This window comes from Thunnus maccoyii, chromosome 23 (assembly GCF_910596095.1).
Source record: "Thunnus maccoyii chromosome 23, fThuMac1.1, whole genome shotgun sequence".
Lineage (NCBI taxonomy): Eukaryota > Metazoa > Chordata > Actinopteri > Scombriformes > Scombridae > Thunnus > Thunnus maccoyii.
The window spans coordinates 1,337,602-1,358,063 of NC_056555.1; the positions used below are offsets into that span (position 1 = coordinate 1,337,602).

The window sequence follows — 20,462 nt, forward strand, 5'->3', positions numbered from 1 at the left end:
TTCCCCACAGATCTGGAACATCAAACAGATGATAAAGTTGACACAAGAACACTTAGAGGCTCTGCTGGACAAGTTTGGAGGAGAACACAATCCTCCTTCCATATATCTAGAGGTAAGAGAGCTTTAGCTTTTCTAAGTGTAGCCACAGTAAAATCCAGCCTGTGACTGTTTCTTGAGGTTCTCTGGTATGTCATCCACACAGGCCTATGAGGAGTACACCAGTAAGCTGGACGCCCTGCAGCAGAGGGAGCAGCAGCTGCTGGAGGCCATGGGCAATGGTACAGACTTCTCCTGCTCTCCTTCTCCTATGCCAGCTCTTCTGGAGGTCAAGATGGGAGGGTGTGGGGTTGGAGGGGGGGCTCAGGCCTTTCCCTCAGCCCCCAACACCTTGGCTGTCCTACAGACACCCACCGATGCCAGCCGAGCCAACCCTCGCTCCCCCCAGAAGCCCATCGTCAGGGTCTTCCTGCCCAACAAACAGAGAACAGTGGTACGTGTGACGCTCTCTCAGGATTAGGGCTGTGACAGTATGGACTTTTTCTTACTGCAGTGAAAAAGCAATGTATCCTTTGGGCTTTACAGTCCAAAAACAATTTTTATTGGATAAAAGGCTAAACTCACTAATGCTGAGCAGTGTGCAGAGATGATCACCGTGTTCCTACACCAGTCTTTGTTAATATAAACACACAGGCCACCACCTCGGGTCTTACCAGACAATGAAGCGATAGCATGACTATGGTATTAGGGTTATCATCACAGCCCTACTCAGGATACATACTGTATGTAGTGAACATGATTAGTCAAAGCTTAGAAGAAACCAAAATCTGATTTACAGATTCCTCTATCAGTGATTCTCTCTTGGTTCTTGACTGGTTTGAGAACCAGAGAACCACAGAAGACAGTACAGACAGCAGACACAGTTATTGAGCTGACAGGCCACTAAAACTCTACTTTAGAATCTTATTTTCTAGCTCTGGTCACAACAAATGTATCAAAACATTTTCTCTTTACCTAAACCTCTGGACATTGTTTTAGTTGTGCAGAATGTGCTTCATGATGTGTTGATGGCCGTTGCTTCTACAGAGTATCTGCAGCTCATGAAAAGTCTTAAAAAGCATTGAATTCATCTCCCTCAAAAAAGGCCTTACTTAGTCTTACTTAAATACCTTTACTAATGTCTTAAATATGATGTCTATCCTGCTGTAGACGTTGACATTAATTATAACTTTCCCATATGTGTTTTGGGGCTGTCGAGAGATGTTCTACAACTATAGTGAGACTGGTGTAACAGTGGATTGTGCTGCAGGAAGCTTCTTAATCCTTATTTGTGGAGTTTCAGTGACCATCTGACCTGCAGCAAACACTGTCACTACTGCACTGGCAGTAGCTCATCCACTCACTATGGACAAGTCAAGATTTCAGCAAAAACTTCAATGAACTTAAATTGATTGATATTTTTCATTGGTGAAGCCATCCATCAGTTTTCAGCCACTTGTCTGGGTCCAGCTCATGGTCATTGATTAATTATACTGCTAGGAATTATTGTTACAGCTGGGAAGTGCTGATGAACATGTGATATAAATGTCATTAACTTAATAAATAATTGTAGGCTTTACTTTCCCTACACTTTTCAGTCATTCTATGGCTGATAGTAGTGTGAGAAAGGTAATAAATTGCCTTCTGTGTGGTATCAAAAAGATCTAGTTTTTACACACTGCTTAGTGCACACAGCCATATACACACACAAAATGCTACGTTGCTATGCAACGGAGTGGTTGTTGATGTTCTTATCTGTAGAGTGAGATGCAACCATCAGTGAGTTTGTTGTCTAAGCAGCATTCTGTGAGTCTCGTACATCTTGATGTTCTCTACATCAGCTCCTTTGCTTGTTCATTCAGTGTTTAATACAAGCAGAACCTCTCCTGTCCCGCTGAGCTCCTCAAACCTTTCAAACGTGTGAGCTGAATGAGAGCTTGGAGGTTACAACTGTGAAAGAGATCAACAGCGGAAAGTTTGTGAGCACTACACTGAAGGTAGAAGTTCACCTGTTGGTCACGCAACATTGTGAGTGTGTTTGATTTGTGTCACGTGCTGGATGGTGCATTTAATCAGTGATTAATGAAGGTAGATGGATCTAACTCTGCAACTATTAACTATTCATTTAATTTATTTTGATAATCAATTAATCATGTAGAGTCATTTTTAAAAGAAAAAAATGTCAAAATTGTCTGATTCCAGCTTTTCAAATGTGAAAAAAAAAACAGTGATTGACATGTTTCATCATTTTCTGACATTTTATAGACCAAACAACTAGTCAATTAAACAAGAAAATAATCAACAGATTGATTGCTGATGAAAATAATCATGAGTTGCAGCCCTAGATGCAGCCTTTTTATTATAGAAGAAGTTTTCTTCACTGTGCTTCAGACTGAAGACATGTTCGACCTGTAACAGGCTGATTTTAGGGTTTAAGGTCAGAGTCTGAGTTCAGATGCTGCACTGTTGAGTTGCATACACATTAACATTGGTTTCATTGTCTATTTACAGTGAAGGGTTTTTTCTAAGTGGTTTGGCTGATGAACAGTGCTAGGCTCTGGGAAGTGAGTGAATGTAGGTGACCCCCTTTCACTTTGATGAGCTCCACAGTGGGAAGTTGCAGATGAAAGCCCTGCTGCCAGCAGACCTGAAACCATCTTCACCAAGATGAATAATGGCTACGAGGAACATTCTCATTCCAACTTTACAGTTTCAGGTTTCAACATTAACTAGCTGCGGTTGTGTCGGGCTCATTTCCTTTCTGTTGGCTGAGTGTTGCTGTGTTGTGTTCAGGTCCCAGCCCGCTGTGGGATGACTGTGAGAGACTCGCTGAAGAAAGCTCTGATGATGCGAGGACTCATCCCAGAGTGCTGTGCAGTCTACAGGATACAGGACGGGTAAGTCTATACTTCCACCACAGCTCAACAGGGAAACACTGTCCGAGGAAACACAAAGAGGGAATTTGATGCTAAAAAGACTGTAAATGTGTCAGATATCCACTTGATATGACTAACTCAGACTGCTGAAGCTGAATAGAAGCTTCACAGAGACTTTTAAATGACTGTGTTGACACACTGTGGATTTTGGCCTCCATCACTAACATTGAAAGTACATTTGAAGGATCTTTTAATATCCAGTATGAACAGGAGGAATGATTGCAATGAGGAAAACCTCTTTTAGTGTTCAGATGGACACCTGACTGATGTTTAAAGATACACTTGAAAAAATCTCCCTCTGCTGAAAATGTGTTTTGCTTCTTCTTATTTTACTGTGATGTTTATTGTGCAGTTTGTTTTCACATAAGGTATGTATGATGATGTTATGATGTTAGTTGTGACATCATAACTGGTTTGGAGTCAATCCTGCTCCAGCACCCAGTTTACACAATTTATATATTCATAGATTCTGGAATTTTCACAGAGGGAGAGGAAGGAGAAAATGTCATTTTATAGATTTAAATGATGTGATTGAACTTTTTTTGTGGAAAAAACATTTGACACAAATAATAGTTGTTGTACGGCTGCTTTGCATTAAGAAATTTAAAGTCACACATTTGGGAAGTTTGGTTTATTTTGTTAAATGTTTATATTTCTCACTAAGTATGGTACAGTATCAGCTATCAAAGTATTATTTTAGTATTGATACATAAACTCAGGTTTCATATTTGCACCAGCACTGAACATTTTCCAATGATATCTGCCTCTAACTGTGATCTTGTTAGGAAGGCAGTACATAATGTAAAGCAAATAATCACTACATTATGTTCTATTACAGTATATTATCCACACAGTAGCAATGTAAAAATGGCAGTATCTCTATTTTTATTTAATGCATGATATTTGGACTACTTATTTTTGTAGTAATTTGGAATCTTGAACTTTATCTTTCCTACACAACTGAATACAAAATAACACTTATGAACACTGATGTTTGTGTGAAAGCAGCAGACTATATGCATTTTTATAGTTTTATTAAAGGGTCAGTACCCCCTAAATTACATAAAAATATATTTTCTGTTTTATGTGTCTAGATTTTGAGATATCTCTCTCTGAGATTTCTGCCAATACACTGCTGGTGACTAGAACTTAGTTTTTGGTGCTCATACCAATTTAAAAGGTTTAAAAAAAAAGTTCTTTCTAGAAGCAGTGTGTATTGGTCTGTATAATCCACAGAACACAGAAGTGCTTCTTTATCTCAGCAACCAATGAATGTTTACTTCTAGCCTCATGTTGGTGAAGTTTGTCATGTAAATGCTCATGTAGTTAGTCTTGCTATATTACTGAAAGGAATTATGTGACATAAAGAAGCTGGTCACATTAATGTAGTAATATGCACAATACCATAAATGTGGAATCATGGCCTTTCAAATCTAAATCTTCATGTATTTTTACAAAGTCTAAGATCTGTCTGTTGTCAGTATGACCTCGTCTCCGTCTGGTATTAATATGCAATCAGTACTGTATCTCATTATGCAAAGAGAGCTGGTGGACTTAAACGTCGTCCCTCTCAGGCCAAAGGAAGTGATGCTGCTGTGTGGCCTCTGCTTCTCTTTCCTCTGCAGAGAAGGAGCTTGTCAGGCAGCTCAACATAGCAGGGAGACCTTTCAACTTGTTGGAAGGCTGTCTTTCTTTTTTTTTCTTAAGAATGTGGTCAGACTGTATCTAGTCATTTTATACCTGAGATCTGATCACAGTGTGAGCCAGCTCCAGATGTGACTGATCCAGATGTTGATTCAGGTGGAGATGAGCTCTACAGTGTCTTGCATCATCGTGATAATATTGTGATAGGATCATAACATGCTGTCATTTTCCCTCAGTAATAATGATAACTATACTAATACAGATGTTAATAAGAATAATATTATTATGAATATTGACATTGACACCACCAAAGTTGGCTTGGTTGAAAATGGCTGAACACGCCATCTACTGTTTGAAATCAGCCAAAGAAAAGTTTCAAATCTTCACATTTCAGAAGTTGCAACCAGCAAATTTTGAACAGTTCTGCTTAAGAAAAATGACAAAAACAATAACTCTGTTATCAAAATTGGTGCAGATTAATTATCTATAGAATGGCTAATCGTTGCAGCTGTACATCTTAGATGCCATGTATGAAATGTATCTCTCTACTCTAGGATGTACTGGACTTCATGGTTATGTTTGCATAATTCTCAGTATGGTGGTTAAACGGACAGCATCGTAGGTTTATGAATGTGTAGACAGCTCCCCTAACTCTCCACTTCCTGTCTCAGAGAGAAGAAGCCTATCGGTTGGGACACGGACATCTCCTGGCTGACAGGAGAGGAGTTACATGTTGAAGTGTTGGAGAACGTGCCGCTCACCACACACAACTTTGTAAGTACTATTAGACTACTGTGTATGACAGTGGAGTGTAACAGCAAAGAGTTAAGATATTGAACCTGATCATTCTATCCACTCAGACTTTTTAATCATTGTTAACATTATGTTTCATTTTCAGCAAACCCATACATTCAATCCAAATGAAAAGTGAAGTTAGTCACAGTGGGAGATTTGTGTGAGCTGTCTGTGGAGATTACACTTCACTAAACACGACAGAGGAGAAAAAATAGACTCGGAGCTTAAAAAAAACGCAGGGGGTCCCAGGGTGACACATGCTTCTCGCCCTTCTGTCTGTCCTTCAGGAGTTGTCCCTTAATGAGTTGAACTGATAGAGGGAAATATGAATGTTTATAACAATTGTGCTTACACAAGGGTACCCTGCACCTCCTTCCCGAATTCCTTAGCACATACTCAGAATTCAACACATGAGAGGGGTAGATAAGGTTGGCCTGCCGAATAGTTGACTGCATTCCCATAATCTTCTCTTCCGTCTTAACCAGACTAAACATTTGAGCCTTAAATGTTACAACTAGGTTTCCAAACCAGCTGTTAAAACCACTTTGTAAAATGGACTCTATGGAAGCTCTGTAGAAGTATAACATTCCTGTAGACACTTGCAACATGGGAATGCCAGCTAAGTTCACTATCAGTGTGAACCCCTAAATATTTAGCGTGACCTGTTTGATGTCATAACTGACTGTGTATGGCAACAGAGCTATGATCTCCAATTAATCTAGGATCTAATACAATTTCCTCAGTTTTTGGTACACTGATGTGCAAATAATGCTCATTACACCAAACAGGTCAAACCTGTCCTTTAGCTTTATAGCTGCTAATGTTAGAGTTGCTTGTAAGTAAACCATGTCATCATGGTATGGATTTCAGTTTCATGTTGGGAGGAATTTGGAATCTTTGAAACAAAATTACAAATCACAATATTACAAAATTCCACAACTTGCTCACAGTGATAGATGATAAACACAATGCATTAATTCTATTTTCTAGCCTTGCGTGGTGCTGACTGTCTGTCGGTGTGTGTTTGACAGGTGAGGAAGACCTTCTTCACACTGGCCTTCTGTGACTTCTGCAGAAAGCTGCTGTTCCAGGGTTTCCGCTGTCAGACCTGTGGCTATAAGTTCCACCAACGCTGCAGCACCGAGGTTCCTCTCATGTGTGTCAACTACGACCAACTAGAGTAAGTCTCACACATGGGAAAGACCACGATTGAACCTACTGTAGCACTGTGCTGCAGTGATGTCATGTGACATGAATACACATGGATCTTGGAATTAGTCTTTTCCTTGTCCTAAAGGCTACATCACTGCTCATGTGAGCTGTGATTTTTCCAAGCTTCTTCAGCTGTTCTGGCTATAAACAGTCAATACTCCATTTACTTCTCATCTATTCCACATTTTAATCATTTCTGTGTAAAAATATCTATAAAAATATTTCAAAGTAGCACTACTGTCACAGATAGATATGGACAGATAGATAAGACAATTAACTACAATGTATCAAATATAATGAATCTCTCACCAACCTAAATTCAGTATATCAATATCTATCTATCTGTATCTATGAACAAATATTAATGTTTATTATTATTATTATTATTATAAGTGTATAATACAATATCACTTCATACCCTAAAATATCCTGCACATTTATATATTAAAACTTATTTTCATAGTCAAGAGATGTAAGAATTCTTATTTTTTTAGGGATGTCAAATCACTTTTTTTTAAAAATTAATAATAACTTTATTCATATAGCACCTTTCAAAAACAAAGGAACTTCACAATAAAAACAGAGAACGCAAGTAAAGAAGATCCAAAACATAAGATATAAACCAGATAAAATAATTTAAATAGTTAGAACAAACACCAAAGGTGCCAGGTGCCAGGCTTTATTGGGATATACAATTGGGTGTCATCGGCGTAACAGTGGAAAAGGATGTCATGTCTATCTTTTGATCCAGATCCCATTCTGAGTCCTTTAATATTGGGTATTTACTGATACCCATGCAGAGTTTCATCTGCTGGAAGTGGAAAGTTTCTCTGTGCTCATCTTAAATCTCAATTTAAGTTGCAATTCATACGAGCATGATTTGGACAACTACTTTGGAGCAAATTGTGGTCCAGTATACAGCTAACTTACACAAGTGTGATGTGGAAACTTAAAGCCTCTCCTGCACACACACAATGGACTTTACAGTGAAGTAGGAGATGTTTTGTGTCCACCAGGAAAACATTTCAAATGAAAATATGTGTATATTCATAGATTCTGGATTTTTCAATTAGGATGAAGGAGTAGATATCATTTATAGAATTTAACAAGGCAATTGCAGAAAAAACATATTACAAATTACAGATATCAGACACAAATTATTATTCAAAGCAGAATAGTTTTAGATGTCTGAAAACATGTGGATGGGATCTTTACATTTTTCTAGATACCACAGATGCCCAGTGCACACTGCAGCTACAACCTTACAGAGATAAAATAGAACTTAATTCATGCTAAAACAAATATTTGTCCCAGAGAAGCTGACTTTACTTTGTCTGTCTCATGACTTTATTATTTTTCCATCTAGTGTCTCTTAATTCAGTTCTAAGTAATTTAGACTCCAGTCAAACTGGGTCAAGAATGAATGAATGAATGAATGAATAACCTTGATGATTTGTGTTCTGCAGCTTGTTGCTAGTGTCCAAGTTCTTTGAGCATCACCCGTTCACCCAGGAGGAGGTCTCCTCAGAGGGAACCACCCCCGTGTCTGAGGCCTGCCCATCACTCCCCCCATCTGACTCCACTGGGTGAGTCTTGAATTAATGTGCAGATTTTCTTTCCAACGGCAAGTCCAAAAAGTCTGTTTTAAATCCTATCCACTGACACATTTCATCTTTCCAGGTCTATATGCCACACTACTGTGTCCCCGTCCAAGTCCATACCCATCCCACCCAGTTTCCGGCCCAATGAGGAGGACCACCGCAACCAGTTTGGCCAGCGGGACCGTTCGTCCTCAGCTCCCAATGTCCATATCAACACCATCGAGCCTGTCAACATCGATGTGAGTCTGCTCTCCCTCTGCTGGACTGATTCTGATATACATGTGGACCATGACTCTGCAGGTTTCACTCCAGCCAAACAACAGCTCGTGTCACTGATTTACCAGAGAGCAGCATCTAAACGACAAAAAGCTGCAGCAATATTGATGTTGCTGAAAACCTCAAAAATTCTTGAGCCTCCAGCTTGCCTTCACAGAATTTGCTTTGAGAGAGACCATATAAAGTCTGAAAGGGTCAGAAAAGGAGTGAGTTCTTTAAAAGTGCAACCTGTGAAAACCCATTGTGGTTAGTGATCTTAGTCCATCCAAAAGGAGGCAGGGAAATCCAAAGTTAATATTTTTAAATTTGATTTGGTCAAGTCTGATAATGCTGGCCTCATGTTTTAGAGTGAACATGGAAAACAGAGCTTATGGAAAACAATGATGCAAGTACCAGTAACACTCACTTCAGTGTTCCTGTTTTAATAAAGGTGAAACTGCTGCTGCCTTTGTGCAACTCCATTACAGTAACATGACACATGATACCACAACTAATCTGTTAGTTTGTCACAGCAAATAAACCGGATGTCTATTCCAAAACTAGGTCAGGGTTAAGATACATGTGTTGCGTGTAAATTAATTAGAACAAATTTTGTGTTAATTTAAAGTTCATTTGAGCATGATTTTTTTTGAAACCGTTACAGCCCTAGTGTGTGTGACAGGTCAGCTTAGTAGAAACATTTTTATTGAACTGCCGACCAGAGCTCTTTTCCTTATTTTTGTGAATGAAATGGAGTCCTAAAGCCTCGGGATAAGTGGAAAATGTTTTCAACTCGTGTGGAAACGTCTTCTCAACCTGAATTTGTCCTACCTTGAGCTGTCCATGTGTCCATTTCCATGTGCTGCCTCTAAAACTGACTTCACGTACCTTTAGTACTTTTAACTTTGGGTGCAATTCTAACCACTACACTTGCTGTGACAATAGTTCCTACAAGTGCAGCTACAATAAACTGTACAGTAAACGGTACAGTAAACTATGATCATGTTATTAATTTCTTTCCTTCATTTCAGGATCTGATTCGAGATCAGAGCTTACCGAGGTCAGATGGAGGTAAGGATCATAGCAGGAGACTTCATGCTCATTCTGTGGCTTTTTTTCCCACCATCCTGCGTCTGCGTGCTCGTGGTCTTTTGTGTGTGTGAAATTCAGACCCGAGAACTTGAGTCAGTTGTTTTAGTCCTGCACCCTACTAGTCACTGAGAACAGCAGCTGAGGACACATACGTTTATTCAGATCTGTGGGTCAGGGTTTGTGGAAGAACAGCAGACCTTTTTCCATTCTTACTTTGAGTTACTCTGCTAGTCCAAGCTCCTCTGCAGGAGGACCTCATTACAGAAGTTTAGTGAAAATAAAATCACCCAGAAGTTTGACAGTAAATCAGAGGCCTATTTTAGTCTTAATGATGTGAAGGTGAAGTAATTAATGTAATTAAAGTAATTAATTAATGAAGTCTGTGGGGTTTCTATACAAAGCACAGCAACCCAAGCAGTACATGTCTAAATAAGCACATTACATGTCTGTGTTGGAGCTAAACAGCAGCAGGTAAGCTAGCTGCTGGCTAGGTTTATTTAATTATACATATTCTCAGTTCAGTTACTGATTAAGTAAACATTGATTAAATAAATGTTAATAAAAATGTTTCATTTTCATTAACATTTAATGAAATATGAAATAAAAATGTAATTGTTTCATAAAATGGAACATTTTATCCATTTGTAGGTTAGTGGGTGGCCCTACACAAAATTATTCTTACGTTTCTTTTGTGTACCAGTTAAATAAACACAATACATTGTGTTAATTAGTGAACTTTAGAGGTGTTGGTACTGTAGTTTTTTTTTTTGTTTGTTTGTTTTTTTACTTTGGACAGAGCCATGCTAGCTGTTTCCCCCTGCTCCCAGTCTTTATGCTAAGCTAGGCTAACCAGGTCCTGATTCCAGCTCTGTGCTTAACACACAGACATCATAATACTAAACTTAGCACAAAAAGTAAGGAAATTTGTGTTTGGTAGATTATTTCTTTGTTGTAACAATGCTTCTTGGCAATAAATCTTATACTGTTGGAAAGCCTGTTTATTTCCCTTTTAAATGGTGCCACATTTGTAAGGAACATGCATTTGTGGGATGAGCAGCAGAGCTGAGTATGTGGGTTGTGCCAATGAAAAAATTGCCAAATCTTCTCTGCCAGTGCCAAACAGCGTATTTTGCTGTTGCTGTTGACTCTTGTTTTGAGCTTCTGGTACCCCCAGGTGCTGCCAGGAGGCTTGCCATGACTGCCCCTCACCATCAGGCCTGTTTGCACTGGTGTCGACAACACGTGCACTGGAACCTGAACATGTGGAGAAATGTTATGTTCAGCAATGAGTCCAGATTCTGCCTATGGCAGTTGGATCGTAGGGTCAAAGTGTGGAGAAGACGTAGAGAACACTATGCTGATTGCTGCACCAATAGAGTAACATCTTTTGGTGGAGGCAGTGTGATGGTGTGGGGTGGCATCTCCCTCACTGGAAAAACAAGGCTTGTCATCATTGGAGGCAATCTCAATGCATAGAGATATCGAGATGAGATTCTGCAACCAGTGGCAATCCTATATCTCCAAAGTCTGGGACCAAACTCTATCCTCCAAGATGACAACGCTCGCCCCCACAGAGCGGAGGCTACCTCCAGAATTTGGGAGTGGAGAGGATGGAATGGCCTGCCAGCAGTCCTGACCTCAACCCCATTGAACACTTGTGGGATCAGCTTGGGTGTGCTGTTCGTGCCAGAGTGACCAACACAACCACGTTGGTTGACTTGCGACAAATGCTGGTTGAAGAATGGGATGCCATCCCACAGCAGTGTGTGACCATGCTGGTGACCAGCATGAGGAGGAGGTGCCAGGCTGTTGTGACTTCAATCATCCAATCCATCAAGCCCCAAACAAGAGTCAATGGCAGAATAAGCTGCTTAGCATTGGCAGAGAAGATTTGGCAAATTTTTCATTGGCGCAACCCACATACTCAGCTCTGCTGCTCATCCCACAAATGCATGTTCCTTACAAATGTGACACCATTTAAAAGGGAAATGAACAGGCTTTCCAACGATATAAGATTTATTGCCAAGAAGCATTGTTACAACAAAGAAATAATCCACCAAACACAAATTTCCTTACTTTTTGTGCTATGTTTATTTATCTTCTCATCTCATGCTCGGAGAGAAAACAAATAGGATTATTTCCTAAATAGTTGAAGACTGAACTCTATTAGAAATATCTTAAAAAATGAAATTTGGCAGTGTGAATCCTTCAGATGCCCTGACAAACACAGCTAGGCTAACGTGCTAACAGTGTAGTGTGGTGACAGTTAGTTAGTTAGTTGGTTAGTTAGTGGTGAGAGGGGCAGGGTGAGTAGCAGTGATGGTCTGTCTGTCTCTCTTTGCCCTGCAGCCCCCCCGACCCACCCCGCCCGCTGCTTGAGGAAGCACCGAACACGGACCTCAAGCCCCCTCCTATACTCCTACCCCAATGACATAGTGTTTGATTTTGAGCCCGAGCCTGTTTTCCGAGGTAGTTAGGCCTCTGTGTGTTCCTGTGTCCTTCACCCCCCCCCCCTCCTCACGCCCACTCCCCACACACCAACCCCAGCCCTGTGTCACATCCACTGTGTGTCCCCCTCTCTCTCTTTTTCCCCTTATGTCCTCACATGCTCTCTCTGCCACACACCTGACAGCTCACAGGTTGTACACAGATCTCACCAGTACTCTGATCAGACACATCTCACTCCATGGATGGTGGTTTGATTGCTGATAAATTTCCATTAATTAGCTCACCAATTCAATTCAAGACCTTTTTAAGCTGTATTTCATAATAGCACACTAGTAAAGTAATAACAGTAATGCAAGGGGCAGCACTTCTTGACTCTAGGCTTTAGCCACATTCAAAATGCATTAGACTGAAACATCTACCAAAATATGAAAGATCAGAATTGCATTAGTTTTGATGGTGTTTAATTTACATGAAAAGACAACATAATCAACAGTATTTAAAGATCCCCTCCAGACATGAGTTGAGATATTCAAAAATACTCTGCTTGGAACAATAATGTGTGTCTGATATGGTTTTTCCACAAAAAAGTATAAATCACCACTTTAAAATCCTTAAAATGGCACCTACTCCTTCTCCCTCATTAAATATTGTTTGTTTCAAAAGTTGAGCTGCTGGACACAAGATGTCTCCTTTTTCAATGTAAAGTCCATTCTCAGTGTTTGTGCACTGGAGACTTTAAGTTTCCACATCACACTTGTGTAAATTACGTGCTGGAGCAGGATTGGTTCCAAACTAGTTATGATGTCACAACTAACACTCATTCTTATATACCTTATGTGAATATAAGTTGAATGTAAGTTGAATATTGGACCAGGATTGGCTTCCAAACTAGTTGTGATGTCACAAATTGTGCTCACACGCCCTACAAATCAGATTTTCAATTAGCATAGCAATTAGCAACTTTTAGCAGATGAATGTGAAAACAGCCTTCTTCTCTAGATTTGTGAAGTCTAGATTATTAAATCATTAACTGCCATCCAACCCAACACCCCCTCACCTTTCCTCTGCATGTGACCAAAAACACACATACACACACGCACACACACACACACACACACACACACGACAGATACAGCCTCCTCAGTCCCTTTCCTTGCCCAAACCTCCTCTTTCTTTACTCTTCTGCTTTCTCTCACCTTCTTTTATGACCCGTGTTTCCTATCCACCTCACCTCTCTTCTCTTACTGTTTCTCCTCTTTTCATCCCTGATTCCCCTCCAGGCTCCACCACAGGGCTGTCGGCCACGCCTCCTGCCTCTTTACCTGGCTCTCTGACCAACGTCAAGGTTCCACAGAAGTCGCCATGCCAACAGAGGGAGCGCAAGTCTTCGTCCTCGTCTGAGGACCGCAATAAAATGGTAAGAGATTGACACAGATGCAAGTCCTTCTTCAGGTCCTGGTGTGTGTGTGCTTGTGCTGACTGTGTGTCCTGTGGAACAGAAAACCCTGGGGAGAAGGGACTCCAGTGATGACTGGGAAATCCCCGAGGGTCAGATCACTCTGGGTCAGAGGATAGGCTCTGGATCCTTTGGAACAGTCTTCAAGGGAAAGTGGCATGGTAAGACCAGTGTTATATTCCACAAGCAGCTTGCTTCTCTTCTTACAGTGAATCCACTAATACATCACTAAATAATCTCAATAGTTTCATCATTTATTAGAGGATTCTGCTGCCTGTTAATGTCCAGACATATATAAGTTGCGACATTTAATTCCTACATCAAACATTTTAGTACAGATTCATCATTTTCTCCAGTCATGAAACTATAGGGAGGGAGACTCTGGGTCTTTTTTTTTTCCTTGCCAGAACTGTGAGGGTAAAAAAAGTCTCATTATTATTGACTGATCTGATTTGAGAACTTAAAATGGGCTCATTCACAGCATTTCCTGCTTTCTTACACTGATTTTTTTCTTTGTGCATAAGAGATGATCATTAAGAGTACTGTACTGATGTAGCATTGCACTCCTAAAACATTTTTGGACAATGCAATCTGGATGGCGACTGTTGGTTTGGAGATTTGGGTGTGTTATGCTAGTAGCAGCTAATGTAGCCTGGAGCTGCTAGCCTCCAGCAAAGATGAGGAACAGGCTACAAAGGTCTGGTAACCTCACTTCTTTCTAACTTCACACTTCCAGATTGTTTTTCTTTTCAAACTTGTAGTCTTCAGCCCCAACCCACACTGACTCATGTGACATCACTGAGGCAAATGATCAGATTTCACACAGCTCCCTCTGGAGACACAAAAGGCTTTATACTACTTCTTTTCAGATTTATATTTTATTGATATTCTGTATAAACAAAAACAAAGAGTCTCTAGTAAGAGAATTGTACAAAACAGTGCACAGACGTAGAAACAAAACTAAACAAATTAAAGGTGCATGTAGTGATGAACGGGCCCTCGCACCTCATGCGCTTTGGAGGGAGCGGCAGCCATGGTATTGCTACTAGAGTTCTGTTGACATGGCTCTGAATTTTCAGTATTATCAGACGCTGTGTAAAGGAGTAAAATATCATTTCCTGTGTGCAGTACGTGGCACTGGTGATGACATATTGGAAATTGTCTATACATTTGATGAACTGTGTCAATTAGGCTTCACTTCCTGCTATCCATAAACAATACTACATAAGTGAAATATTAATGCATTACTACATTTATCAGAGGGTAACCTCATGGATAAACATTTTCATGAATATTTAACATTACCTGTAGGAGATAAATATCACTTCCTGTTTCCACTATGTTGCGCTAGAGAACACCCACTAATTATACGTCATGTTGCTCTATATCAAGTGTAGACCACACCATGTAAATTTCATATAAATCGGATGATGTTTGTCACACAAGACTGACTTCCTGTTGTCAGTAGGTGGCGCTATGACTATGACTCAATATTGACATGTAGATGTATTCAGGCCTGGACTCTTATCAAGCATGAGAAATATGGGACAGAATGGACAATGTAAAGTCAAGTTACAACAACTTCCTGTTTCCTGTTTCAAAATCGACCGGCACGCCACATAAAGGATGTTCCACGAAAACTCAAATGCTTCACAATTTAGCTTTACAAAGGTCTCTAGGAGGAGTCTGTTAAAGTACAATGCCTGACAATGGCTTCACTTTGCGAAAGAGATGCAAAGTAGATTCAAAATGGCTTACTTCCTGTTGGACTTAGGATATGGCTCCAAGAGGCTTTTTTAAAAGTCTCGAGATGTTACATCTGCCTACCAAATTTCATACATCTACGTCCAATGGAAAGGTGGGGGCTTTGACTTTGAAATTTTCTAGGGGCGCCCTCAAGCCATTTTGCCACACTCAAAAACAAGTGCCATGTCCAAGCCCAATGGCAATATCAAATCGACATATTTACTAGTTTGAACATAGGTGCAAAGTTTTGTGATTTTTTTTTTTTTTTGTGTATCCTAAAGGCCTCAGATATTTGTTTGTAAAATGAAATTCGCATGAAATTCAAAATGGCTGACTTCCTGTCCGGCAAAAAAACTTGGATTATGTCCAGAATGATGAGACTAATGGTCCCACCGAATTTCATGAGCATCTGCGCAACTTTATTTCAACATGGTCCTGCGTTCGGGGGTGCTATGGAGCCTGAAAGGCCACATCTGAGCCCAGTCACTACAGAACTTTGCAATTTTTGCCAGTTCTGACATGTGTGCCAATTTTCGTGAGTTTTCGAGCATCCCAAGCCCCTCAAAAATGCAATGGCAAAGGGGAATAATAATCTTTACAAAAACAATAGGTTCCTCGCACTTTCAGTGATCAGGCCATAAAAAGACTACCTACGAACACCTTTAATTATTTCATTAACCTTCACTGTAGTCCATATTGTATTTATTAAATTCCTTACATTAATATACTTCAATATATACTCCCTATCTCTCATTCTTAATGAGATTTTCTCAAACGAGGCCACCTTGCCTAGCTGAGTAATCCATTCCTGCAATGATGGTTTCCCTGGAGTCTTCCAACCCCTCAACAAAATCTGTCTGCTCACCATTATACTATACTGGGTCAAATCTGAAGTTCGACAGTCTGCCACAACTAGCGGGTCACTTAATATGTATAGTCAGTGGTTTTTTTCATAATAATTTTGATTTCAATCAAAAATACATTTACAGACTTTCCTCCAGTAGTTCTGTGTAAGAGGCCATTCCCAAAGCATATGCATTAATGTATGCATGATGGGTTAAAGCTTAAGTTGATAGATTGTGGAGAGATTCCAATAAAAACGATTTAGTATCTAAACTGGATCAATCTAATTTTCAAATCTACAGACAAATGTTCGATATCTTTACACATAATATCCCAATCTCTGTCAGCAAGTGAGTTACCCACTACTTTGATACCACTTTTTTCACATATGCAGTAGAAGTCCACAGTAGAGGTCTTCACAGTTTCAAAAATTCATGCCTGAACCCAAAAAAGACCCGGAAATGTAGTATCAGGAACTGAACCAGACCCGAACCCAAACTGGACCCGTTTATTATTTGTAAGCTGGTTCCAGACCCATGCAGAACCAAGAAATGTCGGACCCGAACCTGGCCTGGAGAGACAGACCCGATCGGCACCAACTTCACAGCTGATTGCTATTAAAAAGTTAACATTAATTTACAAGTTGTCAAAAAGACTTTGTGTCTTACCTAATGTAAAGTTAGTTTCTCCCCCCTGCCTGGCCATGACGCATATAATCCATCCTCCTTGCCAAGAAAGTTGGTAAAATAAATCCAGGTTTTCTGTTATTCCTATCTTGCGGATTGAAACAGCATGGCTAATCCACTTATTCAGTTTAAAAGTCCACTTTGTGTCACAGTGACGGATGACAAACGCGACTCCTTCAGAATCATCTTTGTAGTTTTGCTGCATCTAGCATAATAAAGATAACTTTGACTGTTTGCCCCTTTTGAACTATAATAACGATTGCTTGTTCATTGCCATGGCTGCAAACGTTAGCATTGCTAATTTGCTATCTGTGCTCTCCGAGACGAGTCTGACTTCTGCTCTCTGACCCTTCAGCTCCTGAGCTGAAGGGTCACGCAGGTCATTTGTTATCACTTTGTGGCCACAGATGCACTTTGCAGTTTGCTTGCATTCCTTGCTGTTGCATACATGAACACACACAGCACTTCCATCATGATCAGTGCTGTCTGATTACGGCCAGGTCTTCTCGGATCCACTCGGGTATTACACATTATGTTAAACAGACCTTCAGCAATAGAATGGGACTTGACCTGGACTCAACTGACCGCATAAAACATGGATCAGAACCTGTATGGGTCTTTGGTTCTAGGGTTTGGGTGGACCCATGAAGACCTCTACTCCCCAACACACGCTGATGTGTTAAAATCAAGTTCCCCTTTAAGTGATTACAATAACCTCTAGAGGAACAAGATGTGCATTTAATCTCTCTTTTGTGCTGCTGTGGTAATTCTTTTAACATGACACCGTTCAGTTCAGACTGTCGTGTTGAAGTGTTACAGAAATCTTACTTTGTCTGACCAAGGACATCAAGGTTGTGTGGTAGTTTGTTGTCAGATGCTGGTGGTGTGCATCCATGTGTGAAGATTGAGTGGATACATTATGTATCACACTGACGTATCCTCTTTGTCCTCTCAGGTGATGTGGCTGTGAAGATGTTGAACGTCACTGCTCCCACGCCACAACAGCTTCAGGCCTTCAAGAATGAAGTGGGAGTCCTCAGGTAACTCTTCCACCTACTGTTTAACCAGGAGACTCTGTTTATACATTAACATTATGACCTGGCACGAATTAAGGCCCTTTAACAGAGCTATACAAAACAGTTTTATCAACCTGTATGTGTGTGTGTGTGTGTTTGCACCAGGAAAACGCGTCATGTGAACATCCTGCTGTTCATGGGCTACACCACCAAGCCCCAGCTGGCCATTGTGACCCAGTGGTGTGAAGGTTCCAGTCTGTACCACCACCTGCACATCATCGAGACCAAGTTTGAAATGATCAAGCTCATCGACATCGCCCGGCAGACTGCCCAGGGCATGGAGTGAGTCCCCCACCCCACAATTACACAGACAGTCTCTGTCAGAGTTCACCATTCCTGCAGCAAGTCCAGTAACTTTTTTTGTCTTTTCCTCCTCAGTTACCTGCATGCCAAATCAATTATCCACAGAGATCTGAAGAGCAACAGTATCCTCTCATTGTACATTTTTCAACCACTTGACACACTGTCAAAGTGCTCATCAGATCCACTGGTGACCTTGTTTAACACACGCAGATGGCAGCTATAAAAAAAGAAAACACTGCCCATGATACTAGTTTATACTAGAAGTGAAGGTCCAAAACTGGAGGTTTGATGATGTTCATGATTTATCATCCTAAAAAGTGTTTCCCCTATAATTGTACAGAACGAGAACCCCTGCTAGGCCAAAACAATATATTTTAACGCCAAATATCCATTCATTCAGAAATAAATAGCGTTTGGAAGCTTCTGTGCAGCGTTGTTTAGAAACGTGAGCTGTTGCCTAGGAAACTCTTGGTAGCGTTGCTCCTTTTTAAGGAATAGGGCAGTGCCTAATATGTGTGTTGGAAGTGAAGGGGGTTAGCAACAATGAGTTCGCCTTACCCGAAGTTGCTAAACAGAGAAAGAGAACGGAGAAATGTGTGACTGCTGAATCTCCTGACTTTTGCTTAGCGGACCCCCACAGACCAGGCCAAAGCAGTCAGCCTAGGGGAAACACTGCTAACAGACGTCAGGGATGGAAATATAACCTCTGTCCTCAGAATACACAACTCCTACATAGCTAAGAACTTAGAGGTGGAAGAAGAGAGTATTTCCTTGACCTCCGCCCCCTCCAGATATTTTCCTCCATGAGGATCTGACGGTGAAGATTGGTGACTTTGGTCTGGCCACAGTGAAGTCCCGCTGGAGTGGCTCCCACCAGTTTGAGCAGCTGTCTGGCTCTATACTGTGGATGGTGAGTGTTGGTTTGTGGTGTGTTTTGTGAGTCTTTTGGAGATAAATGTTTTCAATTCTAGAGCAGCAGGGTTTAAATCAAACAATTTAGGCTTTATGCTATTATTATCATGAAGAAAACCAATACTTTTTTTTTTTTTTTTTTATAAAACATAAAATATATTTGTGTTCTGGCATGAGTGCAAAGTGTGTACTATGTCCTCTGTGCGTGTGTAGTTTTCCTTGGATGAAAGCAGCGTGTCATGTGACAGTCAGTCTAACCTGTGCTTTCTCAGGCTCCAGAGGTGATCCGGCTGCAGGACAAGAATCCCTACAGCTTCCAGTCAGACGTCTACGCCTTTGGCATTGTGCTGTATGAGCTCATGTCAGGAGCACTGCCCTACTCCAACATCAACAACAGAGACCAGGTCGGATGTTTGAACAAATCCTAACGCATTTATACAGTCTGTTTTTAATGTTTTCATAGTTTTCATATTCCAGTTCAGTAGCTCCCTGCTTACACATGTACCAAACATGGTTAAACACACATGGTTGTCTATACAGAGAGAAGTCTAAACCAAAATAACCTCAGTGACCAGAAAAATAGGAACCCTGCCCCTGCAGGTCTTTTGCATGTGTTGCTACATAAATGCCTGCATACACCAGCAACTCCAGTGATGAAAAAAAAAAAATAGAATATTTTCACCACCCAATAAGATTTCTGTTTTGAATATATCCACCATGCATTGTCTCAACTAACCAAGCGTCCTGAACTTATATACTTTAATGACTAACTTAAAGTTAGTTCTTAAAGTTATATTTCGTCGCCCTGTTTGTAAAAGTAAGGATAAACTATAATGATGCTGCAGCTATTGTGCGTAATTTTCCATTTTTTTCTAGGAGACGGTTTGTCAACTGCGGTGGAGCACATTATAGTTGTGTATAGAGTTGTGAAGTGTGAGGGGTTGCTGGTTCTGGAAGTGTTATACCCCATTCTGTATTCCCATTTCAGATATTTCTTTAAACAATCTCTTCAATACTACTGAACATAGAACCTCAGGACTCTCCTGGATAATGTAACGATCCTGTAGGTTTATATTCTGACCACCAATTTACATTATTTACACTACAGCTAAGAATTATTACAGCTAAGAATACTAGAATACCCATGAGCGTTGGCCACCAGGTAAGCAATTCAAAACACATCATCGCTGAAGCTGTAAAAAAATAGCCATAGTTGTTGAATTCACTCAAAAGTGACCCAGAAATGAAAAGTGAACGGATTCACTAGATTGTAAAATCAGGTTTTTCAACACTGTAATCTTTAGCCTCTTAGCAGCGCATGTGACCAAACTGTTTCTTGCTGAAATGCACCTTGTGAGCCAGATATTTTATAAAACAATTGTTCATCTTTCATTATGATGATTTCACCAGGAGAGTTTCAT

The 20,462-nt window shown here is 40.4% G+C and overlaps 1 protein-coding gene across 2 annotated transcripts in view; it reads left to right on the plus strand.

Moving 5' to 3' along the window:
- Positions 1-20,462, plus strand: part of braf (B-Raf proto-oncogene, serine/threonine kinase) — a 40,323-nt gene that overhangs the window by 9,903 nt on the left and 9,958 nt on the right. The window contains exons 2-17 of one of the 2 annotated variants that reach the window (XM_042402822.1): positions 11-112; positions 203-490; positions 2,830-2,933; positions 5,288-5,390; positions 6,443-6,591; positions 8,090-8,209; positions 8,304-8,463; positions 9,511-9,550; positions 11,921-12,040; positions 13,300-13,436; positions 13,519-13,636; positions 17,706-17,790; positions 17,932-18,108; positions 18,205-18,251; positions 18,921-19,039; positions 19,314-19,445. In XM_042402822.1, coding sequence (XP_042258756.1) covers positions 11-112; positions 203-490; positions 2,830-2,933; positions 5,288-5,390; positions 6,443-6,591; positions 8,090-8,209; positions 8,304-8,463; positions 9,511-9,550; positions 11,921-12,040; positions 13,300-13,436; positions 13,519-13,636; positions 17,706-17,790; positions 17,932-18,108; positions 18,205-18,251; positions 18,921-19,039; positions 19,314-19,445 — 2,001 coding nt within the window. The remainder of the gene's footprint in view (positions 1-10; positions 113-202; positions 491-2,829; positions 2,934-5,287; positions 5,391-6,442; positions 6,592-8,089; positions 8,210-8,303; positions 8,464-9,510; positions 9,551-11,920; positions 12,041-13,299; positions 13,437-13,518; positions 13,637-17,705; positions 17,791-17,931; positions 18,109-18,204; positions 18,252-18,920; positions 19,040-19,313; positions 19,446-20,462) is intronic. The other variant, XM_042402823.1, reaches the window with a different exon arrangement.